This window comes from Eurytemora carolleeae, unplaced genomic scaffold (assembly GCF_000591075.1).
Source record: "Eurytemora carolleeae unplaced genomic scaffold, Eaff_2.0 scaffold570, whole genome shotgun sequence".
In the NCBI taxonomy this organism is placed as follows: domain Eukaryota; kingdom Metazoa; phylum Arthropoda; class Copepoda; order Calanoida; family Temoridae; genus Eurytemora; species Eurytemora carolleeae.
This window is the reverse complement of record NW_019396508.1, coordinates 202,853-219,164: the sequence shown is the minus strand read 5'-3', so window position 1 is coordinate 219,164 and position 16,312 is coordinate 202,853. Positions and strand designations below refer to the sequence as shown.

The 16,312-nt window shown below is 31.7% G+C and overlaps 2 protein-coding genes across 2 annotated transcripts in view; both read left to right on the top strand.

Annotated features, from left to right (window-relative positions):
• LOC111704567 (probable E3 ubiquitin-protein ligase HECTD2) overlaps positions 1-8,563 on the top strand; it is a 15,793-nt gene extending 7,230 nt beyond the window's left edge. The window contains exons 10-15 of the mRNA XM_023476844.1: positions 342-474; positions 3,395-3,532; positions 4,726-4,836; positions 7,206-7,322; positions 7,519-7,590; positions 8,314-8,563. Of these exons, the coding sequence (XP_023332612.1) occupies positions 342-474; positions 3,395-3,532; positions 4,726-4,836; positions 7,206-7,322; positions 7,519-7,590; positions 8,314-8,376 (634 nt within the window). The 3' untranslated portion in view covers positions 8,377-8,563. The remainder of the gene's footprint in view (positions 1-341; positions 475-3,394; positions 3,533-4,725; positions 4,837-7,205; positions 7,323-7,518; positions 7,591-8,313) is intronic.
• A 6,594-nt stretch (positions 8,564-15,157) lies between these two features.
• The window catches only part of LOC111704566 (RNA-binding protein 25-like), a 4,098-nt gene continuing 2,943 nt past the window's right edge, over positions 15,158-16,312 (top strand). The window contains exon 1 of the mRNA XM_023476843.1: positions 15,158-15,230. Coding sequence (XP_023332611.1) covers positions 15,158-15,230 — 73 coding nt within the window. The remainder of the gene's footprint in view (positions 15,231-16,312) is intronic.

Sequence of the window (16,312 nt, the reverse complement as noted above, 5' to 3'; positions counted from 1 at the left end):
AGGTTTACATTTACATTTACATACAGGTTTTAATATATTAACAGGTCTCTAGGTTTACATTTACATTTACATACAGGTTTTAATATCTTATCTAGTCTTCAGGTTTACATTTACATTTACATACAGGTTTTAATATATTAACTAGTCTCCAGGTATACATTTACATTTACTTACAGGTTTTAATATCTTATCTAGTCTCCAGATATACTTTTACATACAGGTTTTACAATCTGAACTAGTCTCCAGTTATACATTTACTTACAGATATTATATCTTAACTACTCCAGGTTAGATGTTAAGGGGTTACTCTGTTTTTGTGTTGTACCATTCCAGTAACTAAATATTTTGTTCAGGGAATATAATCTAATAGGAGTCCTCATGGGTTTAGCAGTCTACAATTCTATAATCCTTGATCTTCATTTCCCAGGGATCTGTTATAGAAAACTTCTCACACCACCAGTAGTTCCACCGGAGGTATCTATAAGGATAAACAAACCCTTATATCATTTCCTATATCATGCAACTTGATTGTGTGAAGCTAAGATTTTTAATAGAAAAATTCCGAGTTTGAAATCCTTAAGGTTTATGAAATGCAGCAGCTGGAAAAGATATAAGGATTAAAAAGTTTTTGTCCATTGTTTAGTTCCTTTATATCTCTCTCTATATATTTATATATGCATTGAGAACGATAAATCTGTTGAATAGGAAGACGACCTCAAACAATATTCAAGTATATTTGATGTTATTACATCACAAAAAGTTTACTATTGTAGCTTTAAAATCACTAAATAAGTGAAATGGTTTGTGTACACCGCACACTTCCCAGTTATGTGTCACATGTTCATTTAAAATTATAACTTGTGGCTAAAAGTCGTCTTCCTATTTCACAGTTTTCTGTGTAGATACATTTTTTAAACGTCAGCATTTCCAAAAAGTGACGAGGGACCGAATTTAATTAATTTGAACTGGTACTGGAATCACTGGAGGATTAAAGGAATTGAATCTTTGCCACAATTTCAAATTTTCTAATCCCTATATCTATGGAACCTGATGTTTTAGACTTTTGATATTTCAAACTAAGAAAATTTGATGCAACAGATTTCATAGTTTGAAATATCTAAGGTCTACGACATTTGGTTGCAGAGATATAGGAATTAGAAAATCAGAGTTTGTGACAAAGACTCAATTCCTTTGAAATACTGATTCAAATTCTTTCTTAATCTTCAATTTTGAATCGGTGGTTCAAATTTGAACCGGCAGTAGGTAGTTCAGTGACGTAGCTCAAATTCATAAAAATCGGTTCAAGGTTTATTATGTCTATTTATTATCAATTTATACATGTAAAGAGATATAAAATGGTTTAAACTTTGCTGAAGACCTTCTAAAAGCAGTTTATTTAGCAGGTTTTTAAACAGATATATCTTGGTCTTTAAATATATTATATATATTATTTTCTGTTGTTTTACAATTCTTCATTTTACATTAGATTCTACCAGTAATAACATATAATCTTCCTAATCCAACCCTTCCAGCCTACTGTACAGCAAATACTTTTTCATCCTTTATCTACAAATATTCTTATTATTTTGATCAAAAAGAAAATGAATACAGACTATTTTCTTGATTATTTTTTGTGAGTAGTTATTATTATCATGTCTAGGCTTATATTTATCTATCAGCCATGGTACAAGAGTAATAGTATCCTACCTAGCTTGGGATACTATTCTATATAAGATGTGGAAGAGTTTAACATAAGTTGATTGGATTGTACCTCTATAGCTCAGGATACAATTCTATATATATAGCTGAAGAGTATACCAGGAGACTGTACTCTATCTTCCTCGGGATAAATATAATATGTAATAAATATGTAGTGTCTTCTACTGATACTGCAATCATGCTATAATTTATATCAACTTCTCATTAAACAAATATTTGACGCAGAATATGGAATGTTTGTTTATCATACGCATTCTAGGTAAATATACGCATTCTAGGATAACATACGTATTCTAGGTAAATATACGCATTTAAGGTAAATATACACATTCTAGGTAAACATACGCATTATAGGTAAACAAACACATTCTAGGTAACATGCGTATTCTAGGTAAACATACGCATTCCAGGTGACATCCGTATTCTAAGTAAACATACGCATTTTAGGTAAACATACACATTCCAGGTAACATACGTATTCTAAGTAAACATACGCATTTTAGGTAAACATACACATTCCAGGTAACATACGAATTCTAAGTAACTACACATTTTAGGTAAACATACGCAATACGCATTCTAGTTAAGTTCTATGTAAATAAACATCGCATTCTATGCATCTATACGCATTCTGGGTAAATATACGCATTCTAGATTTTTTATCACATTCAAATTCAGATTTACTTTTAAGCAAACAGATGCATGAAAGGTGAACAATGCATTTTGAGTAAGCATACAAATAACACATTCTAGGAAAGCATTCACTTTCTAGGTACACATAAACAACCTAATCATACGCAATTCTTGGTAAACATACGCAACCTAATCATACACAATTCTTGGTAAACATACGCATAGGAACAGAGAAAAGAGCTAAACAATAAACTTACAATATATAACAAAATCTTTAAGAAAAAGATAAAAAAAAAAAACGCGAAAAGTAAGATAAAATTAACAAGAAAGTTAAAGGTGGAAAAGGTAACATAAAAAGGACAGAGTTGAACATAAAAGATACAATTAAAGAATAAGGAACAATGACATTCTAGTTGTCTCGCTTACCTCGTGTTATCAAAGGGGATATTTTTTATGTTTTTTTTCTCCTTCTTCTATACTTCAAGATAAATTTACTCAAAAATTGCTCAATTGAGGAGGTGATATATTCAAAGAAATTAAGAAATTCCGTGGACAAAGCACAACAATTTCAAGTTGTATATATGGAGAAGTCGGGGCCCAGAATATTGAAAATCACTTTCAAGAAATCTATGAAAATCTGTACTCCCAGCATACTCTAGGAGAAGATTTTGATAAAGTGCAGCAAAATATACAAGAAAGAGTTCATCATGGATTACAGGATGATATAAATAAAGTTAACAGCCAGTCAGTCAAAGATGCACTAAATAAAATGAAAGCAATGAAAAGTGATGCATTATTTGACTTCAGCTCTGACTGCTTAATTAATGCATCAAACAAGTTAATAGATCATGTGACCAACCTATTTAAATGGTTTTTGGCTACAGGCAAAATTCCTGCTTTTTTACTACTGTGCACATTAGTGCCCATAGTGAAGGACAACTTAGATGACATTGCTATCAGTGACAATTACAGGGCAATTGCCATTGGCAGCTTGATTCTAAAATGGTTTGACTGGTTGATATTAATTCTAAACTCTGATAAGCTGACCACAGATGAACTTCAGTTTGGGTTTCAGAAGCTAGCCAGTACTACAATGTGCAGCTGGGGGGTCAACTCTGTAGTGGATTATTATAACAGAGCTGGTAGAGCAGTTTATGCTTGTGCAATGGATCTGAGTAAGGCATTTGATCTTGTGTCATGGGAAGTGCTCTTCACAGAGTTATTGGAGAGGGGTGTTTCACCTCTAGCATTAAGGTGTTTAATGTTCATTTACTCAANTCATTTTCTAACCCCTATATCATGCAACTTGATTGTGTGAAGCTAAGATTTTTAATAGTTTGTTCTAGCAAAATTCCTAGTTTGAAATCTCTAAGGTTTATGAAATGCAGCAGCTGGAAAAGATATAAGGATTAAAAAGTTTTTGTCCATTGTTTAGTTCCTTTATATCTCTCTATATATAGAGATATAGGAATTAGAAAATCAGAGTTTGTGACAAAGACTCAATTCCTTTGAAATACTGAATCAAATTCTTTCTTAATCTTCAATTTTGAATCGGTGGTTCAAATTTGAACCGGCAGTAGGTAGTTCAATGACGTAGCTCAAATTCATAAAAATCGGTTCAAGGTTTATTATGTCTATTTATTATCAATTTATACATGTAAAGAGATATAAAATGGTTTAAACTTTGCTGAAGACCTTCTAAAAGCAGTTTATTTAGCAGGTTTTTAAACAGATATATCTTGGTCTTTAAATATATTATATATATTATTTTCTGTTGTTTTACAATTCTTCATTTTACATTAGATTCTACCAGTAATAACATATAATCTTCCTAATCCAACCCTTCCAGCCTACTGTACAGCAAATCCTTTATCTACAAATATTCTTATTATTTTGATCAAAAAGAAAATGAATACAGACTATTTTCTTGATTATTTTTTGTGAGTAGTTATTATTATCATGTCTAGGCTTATATTTATCTATCAGCCATGGTACAAGAGTAATAGTATCCTACCTAGCTTGGGATACTATTCTATATAAGATGTGGAAGAGTTTAACATAAGTTGATTGGATTGTACCTCTATAGCTCAGGATACAATTCTATATATATAGCTGAAGAGTATACCAGGAGACTGTACTCTATCTTCCTCGGGATAAATATAATATGTAATAAATATGTAGTGTCTTCTACTGATACTGCAATCATGCTATAATTTNTGTACCGGATCAGAGATTATATTCTTTATACTTTGCTTGAGATCTGAGATAATATGTTATAAAATGTACCGGATCAGAGATTATATTCTTTATACTTTGCTTGAGATCTGAGATAATATGTTATAAAATGTACCGGATCTGAGATTAAAACTTTAGGTTGAAATTCTGGTCTGCGGTTCTCCTACTATGGATCTAACTGAACTGAAGAAGGTTGTTGTGTACGATGGATACAAACCAACTGATCAAACTATTATTTTCTTCTGGGAGGTAAATATACAAACATCTTTTAAAAATTTATTATTCTAACAATTTACATATACTCCATTCCTCGAGTTATATTCTTCTCCTGATCCTAGTCCATCTATAGTAGTTGTATTCTTCTCCTGATCCTAGTCCATCTATAGTAGTTCTATTCTTCTCCTGATCCTAGTCCATCTATAGTAGTTCTATTCTTCTCCTGATCCTAGTCCATCTATAGTAGTTATATTCTTCTCTTGATCCTAGTCCATCTCTAGTAGTTCTATTCTTCTCCTGATCCTAGTCCATCTCTAGTAGTTATATTCTTCTCCTGATCCTAGTCCATCTGTAGTAGTTCTATTTTTCTCCTAATCCTAGTCCATCTGTAGTAGTTCTATTCTTCTCCTGATCCTAGTTCATCTCTAGTAGTTCTATTCTTCTCCTGATCCTAGTCCATCTATAGTAGTTCTATTCTTCTCCTGATCCTAGTCCATCTCTAGTAGTTCTATTCTTCTCCTGATCCTAGTCCATCTCTAGTAGTTCTATTCTTCTCCTGATCCTAGTCCATCTCCAGTAGTTCTATTATTCTCCTGATCCTGGTCCATCTATATTAGTTCTATTCTTCTACTGATCCTGGTCCATCTCTAGTAGTTCTATTCTTCTCCTGATCCTAGTCCATCTCCAGTAGTTCTATTCTTCTCCTGATCCTAGTCCATCTCCAGTAGTTCTATTCTTCTCATGATCCTAGTCCATCTATAGTAGTTCTATTCTTCTACTGATCCTGGTCCATCTCTAGTAGTTCTATTATTCTCCTGATCCTAGTACATCTATAGTAGTTCTATTCTTCTACTGATCCTGTTCCATCTCTAGTAGTTCTATTCTTCTCCTGATCCTAGTCCATCGATAGTAGTTCTATTCTTCTCCTGATCCTAGTCCATCTCTAGTAGTTCTATTATTCTCCTGATCCTAGTCCATCTCTAGTAGTTCTATTCTTCTCCTAATCCTAGTCCATCTCTAGTAGTTCTATTCTTCTCCTGATCCTAGTCCATCTATAGTAGTTCTATTCTTCGATCCTAATCCATCTCTAATAGTTCTATTATTCTCCTGATCCTAGTCCATCTCTAGTAGTTCTATTATTCTCCTGATCCTAGTCCATCTCTAGTAGTTCTATTCTTCTCCTGATCCAAGTCCATCCTCTCCATTGTTCTTTTCTACTTAACAAAAATGAGAATAAGGATAAAGATGATAGAAGGTAAGAATAAGGTGAAGATATAGATGAAGTTAAGTTTAAGGATACGAATAAAGAATTTTCAAGATGTTGAAGAGTAAAAACGGATGAAAAATTGTCTTCAATCGGATTTTTCGATTTAAAACTAAATAAATCACTTCAATAGAGTTTCCAGGCAAATTGGATCTGTCTGAAATCCCAACTCTAGTATTAAAGTTCATCAATCTGTCTTCTTATCTACTTATTCATTTAAACATATATATGCATACAATTAAATATTTTTCGAAATGTGTTAAACAGAAAAATATTCGATTTAATGCAGCAAGATTCTAGAAACATATTAAACTTCATCTGCACATTTTTACAGCAGAGATACAGAAGAATATTGACAGAATTGATTTATTTTAAAGATTTATTTAGGACGATATTTTTCTCATTCTATAAATAAAGAAACTGAGTTTTCCCCACAAACTCTGATATTTTAATCCTTATACATATTTCTGCAACCTGATGTCATAGACTTTTGATAATTTAAACTTTGAATTCTGTCAGATTAAGTATTCCAAGTTTGAAATGTCCATGGGGTAATAGCACAATTCCTTTAAAGCGAAACATAATTTAAAATACTCAACAAACTGTAAACATATTTTACGATAAGATTAGGTTTATATTTCTGTTATGTTTGTTAACTGTCTAATTTACGCCAACCATATCTTCAAGATTGACTGTTTATTCCAAAGTTTATGGACAGAGTAAGTAAGTTAGTGGAGTCTGGAACATTTATATTTAGCTCAAGTACAAACAAATAATTGTTCTGTTCTGTTTCAAAGAATAGGAAAACAGGCAAGACCTAGATTGCAACTTTTGAATAAGAGTTTGGCTGCTTGGCTGCTTGGCATAGCTTAACTTCTTTATTAATGGTCCTGCACAAGTGTAATTTTGAATATTTGGGTGATATTTTGTCAGTCAGAATTTTTATTTCTTAGAAATTAGCCAGTAAATCCTTTATATTTCACTGAACAAATAGTAAAAATACAAGAAAACATTTGCAAAAAAACGTCGTTCAAAACATTGCGATCTGCAATCCTAGCCTTTCTTTTCGAATTTAAGTACTCTTAGATGAGGATTGAGTTTGGATTTAGTTAAGTAAATAAGATTAGAACTACTCCAGGTTCTCTTAAACTACAGTGAGAGCCTGCAGAAGAAGTTTCTCCTGTTTACAACAGGATCAGATCGAGTTCCAGTCGGAGGGATGGGAGAAATGTCATTCAAAATATCTAAACTAAAGGTATACAGCATTTTTTAGATTAGATCATTCAAACCTACTCCGGTCAATATAGAACCTTTTGTACAATATAATCGTTCCTCCCAACATTAAGTCCCCAATCTTTTAAAATGCAAAAAATGTTTTTAAAAAAACATTTTTGACTCTAATCGACGTTTTCGGGAAATCATACACATGCAAAATCTATTTCCTACTTCAGGATAAATTATCCTACCTACCTGAGGCTCATACCTGCTTCAACCAGCTAGTTCTCCCTGATTATCAAGATAAGGTAATATATTGCTTCTTACCAAATGAATTGAGTCTTTGCAACAAACTCTGATTTTCTAATCCCTATATCTTATCAACCCAATGTCGGAGACCACATATATATTTCAAACTGCAGATCTGTCAGATAAAATAATCTAAGCTTGAAATATCAAAAGTTTACACCATCAGATTGCAAATCGAAATAGGAATTAGAAAATTTGAGTTTGTAATAATGTATCAATATACTTCACTATGGCGGGATTTTTTATCATCTGATAGTGCCTTGGGATAAAGAATGAGAATTTTTCAAAAAAAAATCAATCTTTTCTAACCCCTATATTTGATTTAACAAATTCAATATTTTAAAAATACAAAAACTCTACGTCAGGTTGCAAAGAAAAAGGGATCAATAAATTAGAGTTTGTGGCGAGTATTCAGCTTCTTTTATTTTTCCAGGAACAAAAGCTAATCCTCTATATTTATCATTTCAAATTTGAAAAAAGAAAAAAATGTTTAAAAGGGGTATTTTTTTAAACCTTTCATTGCTAAAAGTACAAAAGTTTTGTAAGTACAACGGTATCATTGAAACCTTTAGAAACTTTTAAAATTACCTAAGATAAAATTTAGATATTTTTATTTAATTTGATTATCGCTTTTTTTGGTCCGATTTCAAGGTTGAGAGATGACAAGGATATTTTGGATCATCTCAAGATAGATTATACATTATGTTTTTTTTTTATTACAGGACTGTTTACAGGAGAAATTAACCATCGCTATCTCTAATGCAGAGGGATTTGGACTGGAGTAATACTAAGCCAAACCAAACCAAACCAAAGAAACCCAACATAACAAAAGTATCAAAAATCAAACAACTCGTCAAACTGAAGCAATACGTATCATGACTGTATACTACAATTGTGTATTTAAAAAACCTGTTTTCTCGTGGTTAAAAATTAACCATTGTAAATTTTCCAATAAAACAACGAATGCATAAATTTGACTGTATAGACTGTTAAATATGAGGAAACTGTGCATATTGAAGATACTCAAGAAACTATCTATTGTTGAAAATACTTGAATCTTGTCCTCACTAGGAGAATAAAGATTGAGAGAAAAAGTTTCAAGAACTGATTTCGCTCCAGGATATTCTAAAACTTGGTTTCAGTTCTCTTTTCTTCGTGAGAATGTTGTGTAATATGTTTCCTGTCTACATTCTGCCCCGGAGCAGGACGGGTTCGCAGGACAGTTCTCCGGAGATGGAACATTACCCAGGGCAAATATAAAACTAATTCTACAATAAGAACTTTAAAAGGTTTTGCAATAAAGGGGTAAATTCTTAAGAAATATTTTGATAAATAAGAAAAGAAAAAATCTAAATTCCTTCAGAGAACTAAAAATCTAAGAAGTAAATTATTAATGTATATTCATGATATTGTTCCAATTCAACCCTAAGTTTACATTCTACATCCGGCCATTCTGCTTTATGCATCACAAGGACGATTTATTAAAGTTTCTCAACCTTCCAAACTTTGGTTCCTACCTGAAACATATCTTCAGGTTCTAATACAATAGAATTCTAGCTTAGAGAATATAAATTGAAGATTGTAAATTAAAATGTCTGAAACAGGCAACAAATAGAAATCACTTTAAAATTCGGTGATGGTGATTATTATGGACCAAACCTCTGTAGAGTAAAAAAAGAAGATGTAAGTTCTACATTTATTGAAAATATATTTCGGTCTGGGTTGACCCTTGTCAGTTCTTGAGTTTGTTTCTGTCAGGAAGATTAAAACAAACTATCAACTAAAACTCCATTGTGGAGACTACTGTAGTCTGACATTGGCAACCTGATTTTAGCAATATTTTTATATGAAACAAGAATCACAGGATAGCGCTAGTCCTGCCATTTTCTAAATGGGGTTTGCTATTTTTGTGCTTTCATTATTACTGGAGGTATGAATGATTTCGTTCAGAATGAGACATTTTCATGGTTTTATTTAATAAATTGAAATTTAAACATATTTTCGAGAGCAAAAATATGGCCTGCCATATTTTGGAAATGGCAGGAGAGCGTAAATGGTAGGCTATTCTGTAATTATTGTATTTGTTAAAAAAAAATTGCTAAAATCAGATTACCTATGTTGAATGCCTCAAATTATTTCTAAGGTCAAAGGCGACTTTGAAGTCATCAATTAATTTACATAATTTCCTGTTAATTAGAGTTTTACAGTATGTAAAGGAATTGAGTCTTTGCCACAAATTCAGTTTTTTTTAAAACCTATATCTTTGCAGCCTTATGATGTAAACCTTTGATATTTCAAACATACATTATTTAATCTAATATCTTTCAAAGTTTGAAATATTAAAGGTCTACGACATTGGGTTGCAACGATATTGAAATTAGAAACTCAGAGTTTGTGGCAAAAACTCAATTCCAAGTAAACCTGTATATAAGAGTATATAAACCTTGTAAACCTGTATATAGGAATATATAAACCTTGTAAACCTGTAAATAGGAATAAATAAACCTTGTAAACCTGTATATGTGAATATTTAAACCTTGTAAACCTGTATATAGGAATAAATAAACCTTGTAAACCTGTATATCGGAATATATAGACCTAGTAAACCTGTAAAAAGGAATTTATAAACTTTGTAAGCCTGTATAGAAGAATATATAAACCTTATAAACCTGTCTATTGGAATATATAAACCTTGTAAACCTGTATATAGGAATATATAGACCTGGTAAACCTGTAAAAAGGAATTTATAAACTTTGTAAGCCTGTATAGAAGAATATATAAACCTTGTAAACCTGTCTATTGGAATATATAAACCTTGTAAACCTGTATATAGGAATATAAAAATCTTGTAAACCTATATGGGAATATATAAACCTTTAAACTTATATAGAGGACTATATAAACCTTGTAAACCTATTTAGAGGACTATACAAACCTTGTAGACCTGTATAAAGAAACATATAAAACTTGTAAACCTGAACATAGGAATATGTAAACCTATGTAGCGGAATATATTAATCCTGTAAAACTGTGTATTTTCCCCAAACATTTAAAAAGATTTCTCATTTTGATGAATTTCCAAGTTTTAATATTTTAGCATGAAATGTAAACTCTGATCACATTTATGATTATTTTATTATTTTTAAACTGCAGGGTTGGGTTCTTCAGATAAACTATTTTATCCTCTGAGTCCGCAGGTAAGGTCGGAGATAAAGAAGATTAAAGGGAGTGACCTGCTATATAAGGTTGTCGAACTGAGTATGCAGTGTTGTGGAAAACTTCTTTCGGACTCATTTTAGACATATTTAACTTGTAAAGATCTGTAAATCCTGAGTTTGAGCGCAAATTCGACGTTCAAAACTCCTACTCTGGGAGTGGATACGTTTTCAGAATTAGTTTTTTTATAATGAATCCGAAAGAAGTTTTCCACAACACTGCATACTCAGTTCAACTACCTTACATAGCCGGTCACTCTCTTTAAATTGATATTATTTTTATAGTTTAGTGTTAATCCAAGGAGAAGGAAAATCTTAAATACAATAAAGTATTTAACACTAAACCATTAATCTATTGAATTGGAATTCAAGAGAAAGGTTTAGAAACTCTACTCCATTAATCTACTGTTTGTATCAGAGCAACAATCATAGATACCCACAAAGTATGAGACTGTAAAGACGACCTGAAAATCTGCAAATAAGATTATTTCATGGTTAACTGAGGTTTTTTTTGCATTAAATAAAGTCGTTTAATGACTTATTAATTGATTAAAAAGAATGAAACAAGGTAACAACTGCAGGGAACCATGAATAAAAGGATACGTACAATTATTGTTTTGATAAAGCTTGATCCTGGCAGTACAATTACATCATATTCACATGTGTACACAAACCCCTATCCATCCTACCTTTAGAATACATAATTTGGTCTTATTTTTAAGCAATCTTTGTAGGAACAGTGTAGAATGTAGATACATTTAGACCAAGGTTATAATACAAGGAAAGTTATTTCAGAGGTGTAAGTATCTTTTGTACTGCAGTGTACTGTCTCTGGGCGGTAATGTAAACACAAGACGGATGTCACTGCCATAGGATCCATCTTTCACATAAAAAAACAATCAATGAAATATTCTGAATCCGGTCATAGGAAACTTTTATGTGAATTATCAAAATTTTCAAATATCAATGCTTTTACCCTCCTAGGATACTAAACGAACACTGATTTTACAAATTCCGCCCAGAGAGAACTGGTTTCTATATGTACGCAGAGTATACGCAACTGCAATTAACTTTCCTTGCATTAAACCTTGCCTTTAGACGAACATACTAGAGTAAAACTAAACTATAATAAACTGCAGTATCATGTTGTATTCATTTCTAATTCATGATGGAGCTTACAGGGAGTGTTAGAGTAATTACAAGTGACCATTTATGCAATGTCGTTTTTCTTACTCGAATAGTGTTAAGTCTGGAAATTTCTATATTGTTTCTTATAAGATAGAAATACTCCAGTCCTTTTTACAGAGAAGCCACAAATGAAAATAAACAGTTTAAATAAACAAAAAAATGGATATCTAATTCATACTTGATCAGAAAAAACTTTTAAGTGTACCGTTGTTGATCGGGCATTACCCTCTTTACATGAAGAATCAATTAAAAGTACAGTAACAGTCCCTTTAACTCGGTGTAAAAACTCAGTTATTCTTCATCATCTCTGGAATAAATCATCTTATACCTTTCAAAATCAGGATTAAAGTTTTTGGATAAAAACAGGATTGGTTTGGTACAGGGTGTCCCAATAAACATGGGAATTAAGAGACCACTTGAAAGTCGTCTTTGATTTCTGGTATTTGATGCATGGCAAAGAAAGAAAAAAACGAGGCTGTAATTCTGACGAGCTTTTCATGAAGTATTTGTATCAATTTTGCAATATCTCCGTTCTTCTCTATCCACCCACTCTTTCTATCTATAAAATACATTATGTATTGAATTATCATTTTTGTAGTAATGTTGTATTGTTTCTGTATTTTTTAAAACAAATCCTAAAGTGTGATTGATAATTTTCAAGAAACCCATAAGCAAATAACATTTAAAGATACGCCCCCCCCCCCTTGCCCTGTATCCTATATCCCTAATTCTCAACATTGTCATCATTATTCATTATCTTAATCATCGAACCCTATCTTTTGCGCATTAATCTAATTACATGGTTAATAAGCAAAGATACATAGAAACCATTCCGCAATCTTGGCACTGAGATCAGTAGTGTATATANGAAGAAAACTTTCGTAAATAAAATAATAATGAAAACAGAAGGAGCGGGGGGTATATCAATGAAAAGAATATAAATAGAAAGAAAGAATATTTGAAATAATAGAAATGAAATACACTACGCAGTACGTAGTCAGGAAAAGGTCAGTTAAAAAAAAAACACTGTTTTCAATATAACATAAGAAATTTATCGCAATACTTATTTTATCGTTTAAATCTGTTTCAGTATTTCCATGATAAGCCTTCCATGCGATATTATCTCATAAACATTCATTTTATTTCTGTAGGAAACAGCGCCGGTCGGAGTAGCGAAGAATTTAACGCTAGAAGATCTAGCAGAGATTATGCCAGACGTTGCAACTAGTCTCCAGGTATACATAAATACAGGTTTTAACATTCACTGTGCACACTCTTACACAAAAATCGAGCAGTATTTTGCCAATTACTTCTTTCAAATTTAAGCTGAAAACAAGTGAGTATTTTGATATGTATATCTCTAGGGCTACAATAAAGTATTAAAAAGTATGTGAGGTAAACCCAAAAGCCAAGGCGTTGCGACACTTTGAAGTCTTTAAAGTCTAAAAATTTGATTACTAAGTTTCAGAGTTGTCTATATCTCAATGTTTTTAACTACTCTTCAGGTTTACATTTACATTCATATACAGGTTTTAATATATTAACTAGTCTCCAGGTTTACATTTACATTTACATACAGGTTTTAATATATTAACAGGTCTCTAGGTTTACATTTACATTTACATACAGGTTTTAATATATTAACTGGTCTCTAGGTTTACATTTACATTTACATACAGGTTTTAATATCTTATCTAGTCTCCAGGTTTACATTTACATTTACATACAGGTTAAAATATATTAACTAGTCTCCAGGTATACATTTACATTTACATTTACTTACAGGTTTTAATATCTTATCTAGTCTCCAGATATACTTTTACATACAGGTTTTACAATCTGAACTAGTCTCCAGTTATACATTTACTTACAGATATTATATCTTAACTACTCCAGGTTAGGTATCCATTAAGGGGCTTGTTGGTGGGGGCCTGTGCAACCAACGTCCCCTCCAGTAGACCATTGCTCAGTAATTTTGCATGAATAAATTAATAAAGTTTAGTTATCTTAATCTGTAGAATATACTGGAGTACGAGGGGGACGTGGAGAACGACATGTTCATGTCCTTTCAGGTCTCGGTAGGGGAGTACGGGAAAATCAAAACAGTTGATCTTAAGGTTATTATTTAGAATACAGCCGGGACCATATATCAGGTTTAGTGGGACACCCTGTAGAATACAGCCGAGACCATATTTCAGTTGTAGTGGGACACCCTGTAAAATACAGCCGGGACCATTTATCAGCTTAGTGGGACACCCTGTAAAATACAGCCGGGACCATTTATCAGGCTTAGTGGGACACTCTGTAGAAAACAGCCGTGACCATATATCAGGCTTAGTGGGACACCCTGTAAAATACAGCCGGGACTATAGATAAGGTTCAGATGGGACACCCTGTAGAATACAGCCGGGACCAGAAATCAGGTTTAAATGGGACACCCTGTAGAATCCGGCCGGTACCAGATATTAGGTTTCAGAATTCGTAAACCCTGAAATAATATCTAGATATACTCGACCAAACTAGTTTTAATGTCATCTTCACTTTACACTATAATGACACCAGATCAACAAGATATATTTCTGGTTTTTACTTTGAGGTCAAATATTTTTGTTTGTTTTAAACATCGACTTTTAAATATTTTATTTCTGTTCAAATCATTAATAGATTGTTAAAGATTCTTTTCTCTTTTTAATATAAATAAATTGTTGAGCTGAAGAATCAATAATAATAATAATTAATTACCTGAATGGGACTGAAGAGTTAAGAGCGGCTTGCCCGATTCAGAACCCACAATTAAAAATAATCATTTTTTGCCAGAAAAATAAGTACATCTCATTCATCTTTGAAAAGACAAAGGTTTAAAGATACCATTGTGTATAGGATATACAACTCTATAAATGTATATTGTGAATAGGATATACAACTCTATAAATGTATATTGTGAATAGAATATACAACTCTATAAATGTACATTACATCTACAGTCTATTATTTCTACAGCCTAAGGTATATGAGTATATCATATTTTCAAGAAAAATTAATAAGAAATAGATAAATATTAAAAAATGTACGAAATTTTGTTTTTGGAATTTAAAATGACGGATATTTATGTCTAAACACAAAATTTCACATTGTTATGTACTTGGTAATATTTTACGACTGATGACTCCGCTTGTGAGTATTTTATTTCATCCCGTGTATCAGCTGTATACTAGGAGAAGGTCAGTAAACTCAGGTGAGAGTTATATATTCTCAAACTGCAATCATCATTCTCTAGGTTGCAGTTCAAACTCAGCCCAGAGAAACCAAACCTTCTCAGTTTTCAACCAACGTCATATACACACATCAGATATTTGAAAAACATTCCATAAACTTAAATTGGATATTTTCCAGGAAACTGCTAAATATTTTTTCCGAGAATTATTGAAAAATATTTTTATATAATACGAAAATTATTTTAATTTCTTTGCACATACAAAATGAGGCAATGCCACTCAAACCTTTTGAAAAAAAAGACAAAGCAATTAATACTGGAGATTGAAACTTTAGACTGAAGATTAGAAACCCAGTTGTTAAAATAGGGGTAAACCAGGGTTGCAGAAGAAAACCTGATCGGTTTTTCTCTTTTAGATTCTTTATGAAAACTGCTAAAAACTCGGTTTCATTTTTCGGATCTCTCTTAAGTTCCGGCTCAGGGGCCAGCAGGCATAGAATGTAGAGAGCAACACTGCTTCGCCAACTTAGGAGAGAAATCTTTAAACCTGTTTTATTCGCAATATTTTGCAAAGAAAGCCTTCATTCGCGACCTGCTCTCTCTACTCACAGTGCATACAGTTTAAACTTTATTGGAGTGAATTCTTGTCACTCAAGATTTAATTCTTCTCTTTTGTAAAGAAATAAAAATTTACCTGCTGACTTCAGAATTACCTTAAATCCTGGATCAACCATTTTTAGTTTTAGTAAAATTGATCCAATTACTTAAATTACTGTATAATGGACTTGCTATTTTAAATTTTCTGTATTAATACAATGTGACGTTAAAAAGTTTTAACTTTATTATTTTATTATCATTTTCTTAATCTTCTTTTTCTAGGGGTTCGCTTTATAGGGTTTATATATTCTTTTTGTAAAATGTATTCTTGCTTTCATAGAAGTTGATGTATATCTTATTTATTTTTAATTCTTCTCTTTATTGAGTTAATTTATCTATTAATTCTTCTCTTTATTGAGTTTATTTATCTTTTAATTCTTCTCTTTATTGAGTTTATTTATCTATTAATTCTTCTCTTTATTGAGTTTATTTATCTTTTAATTCTT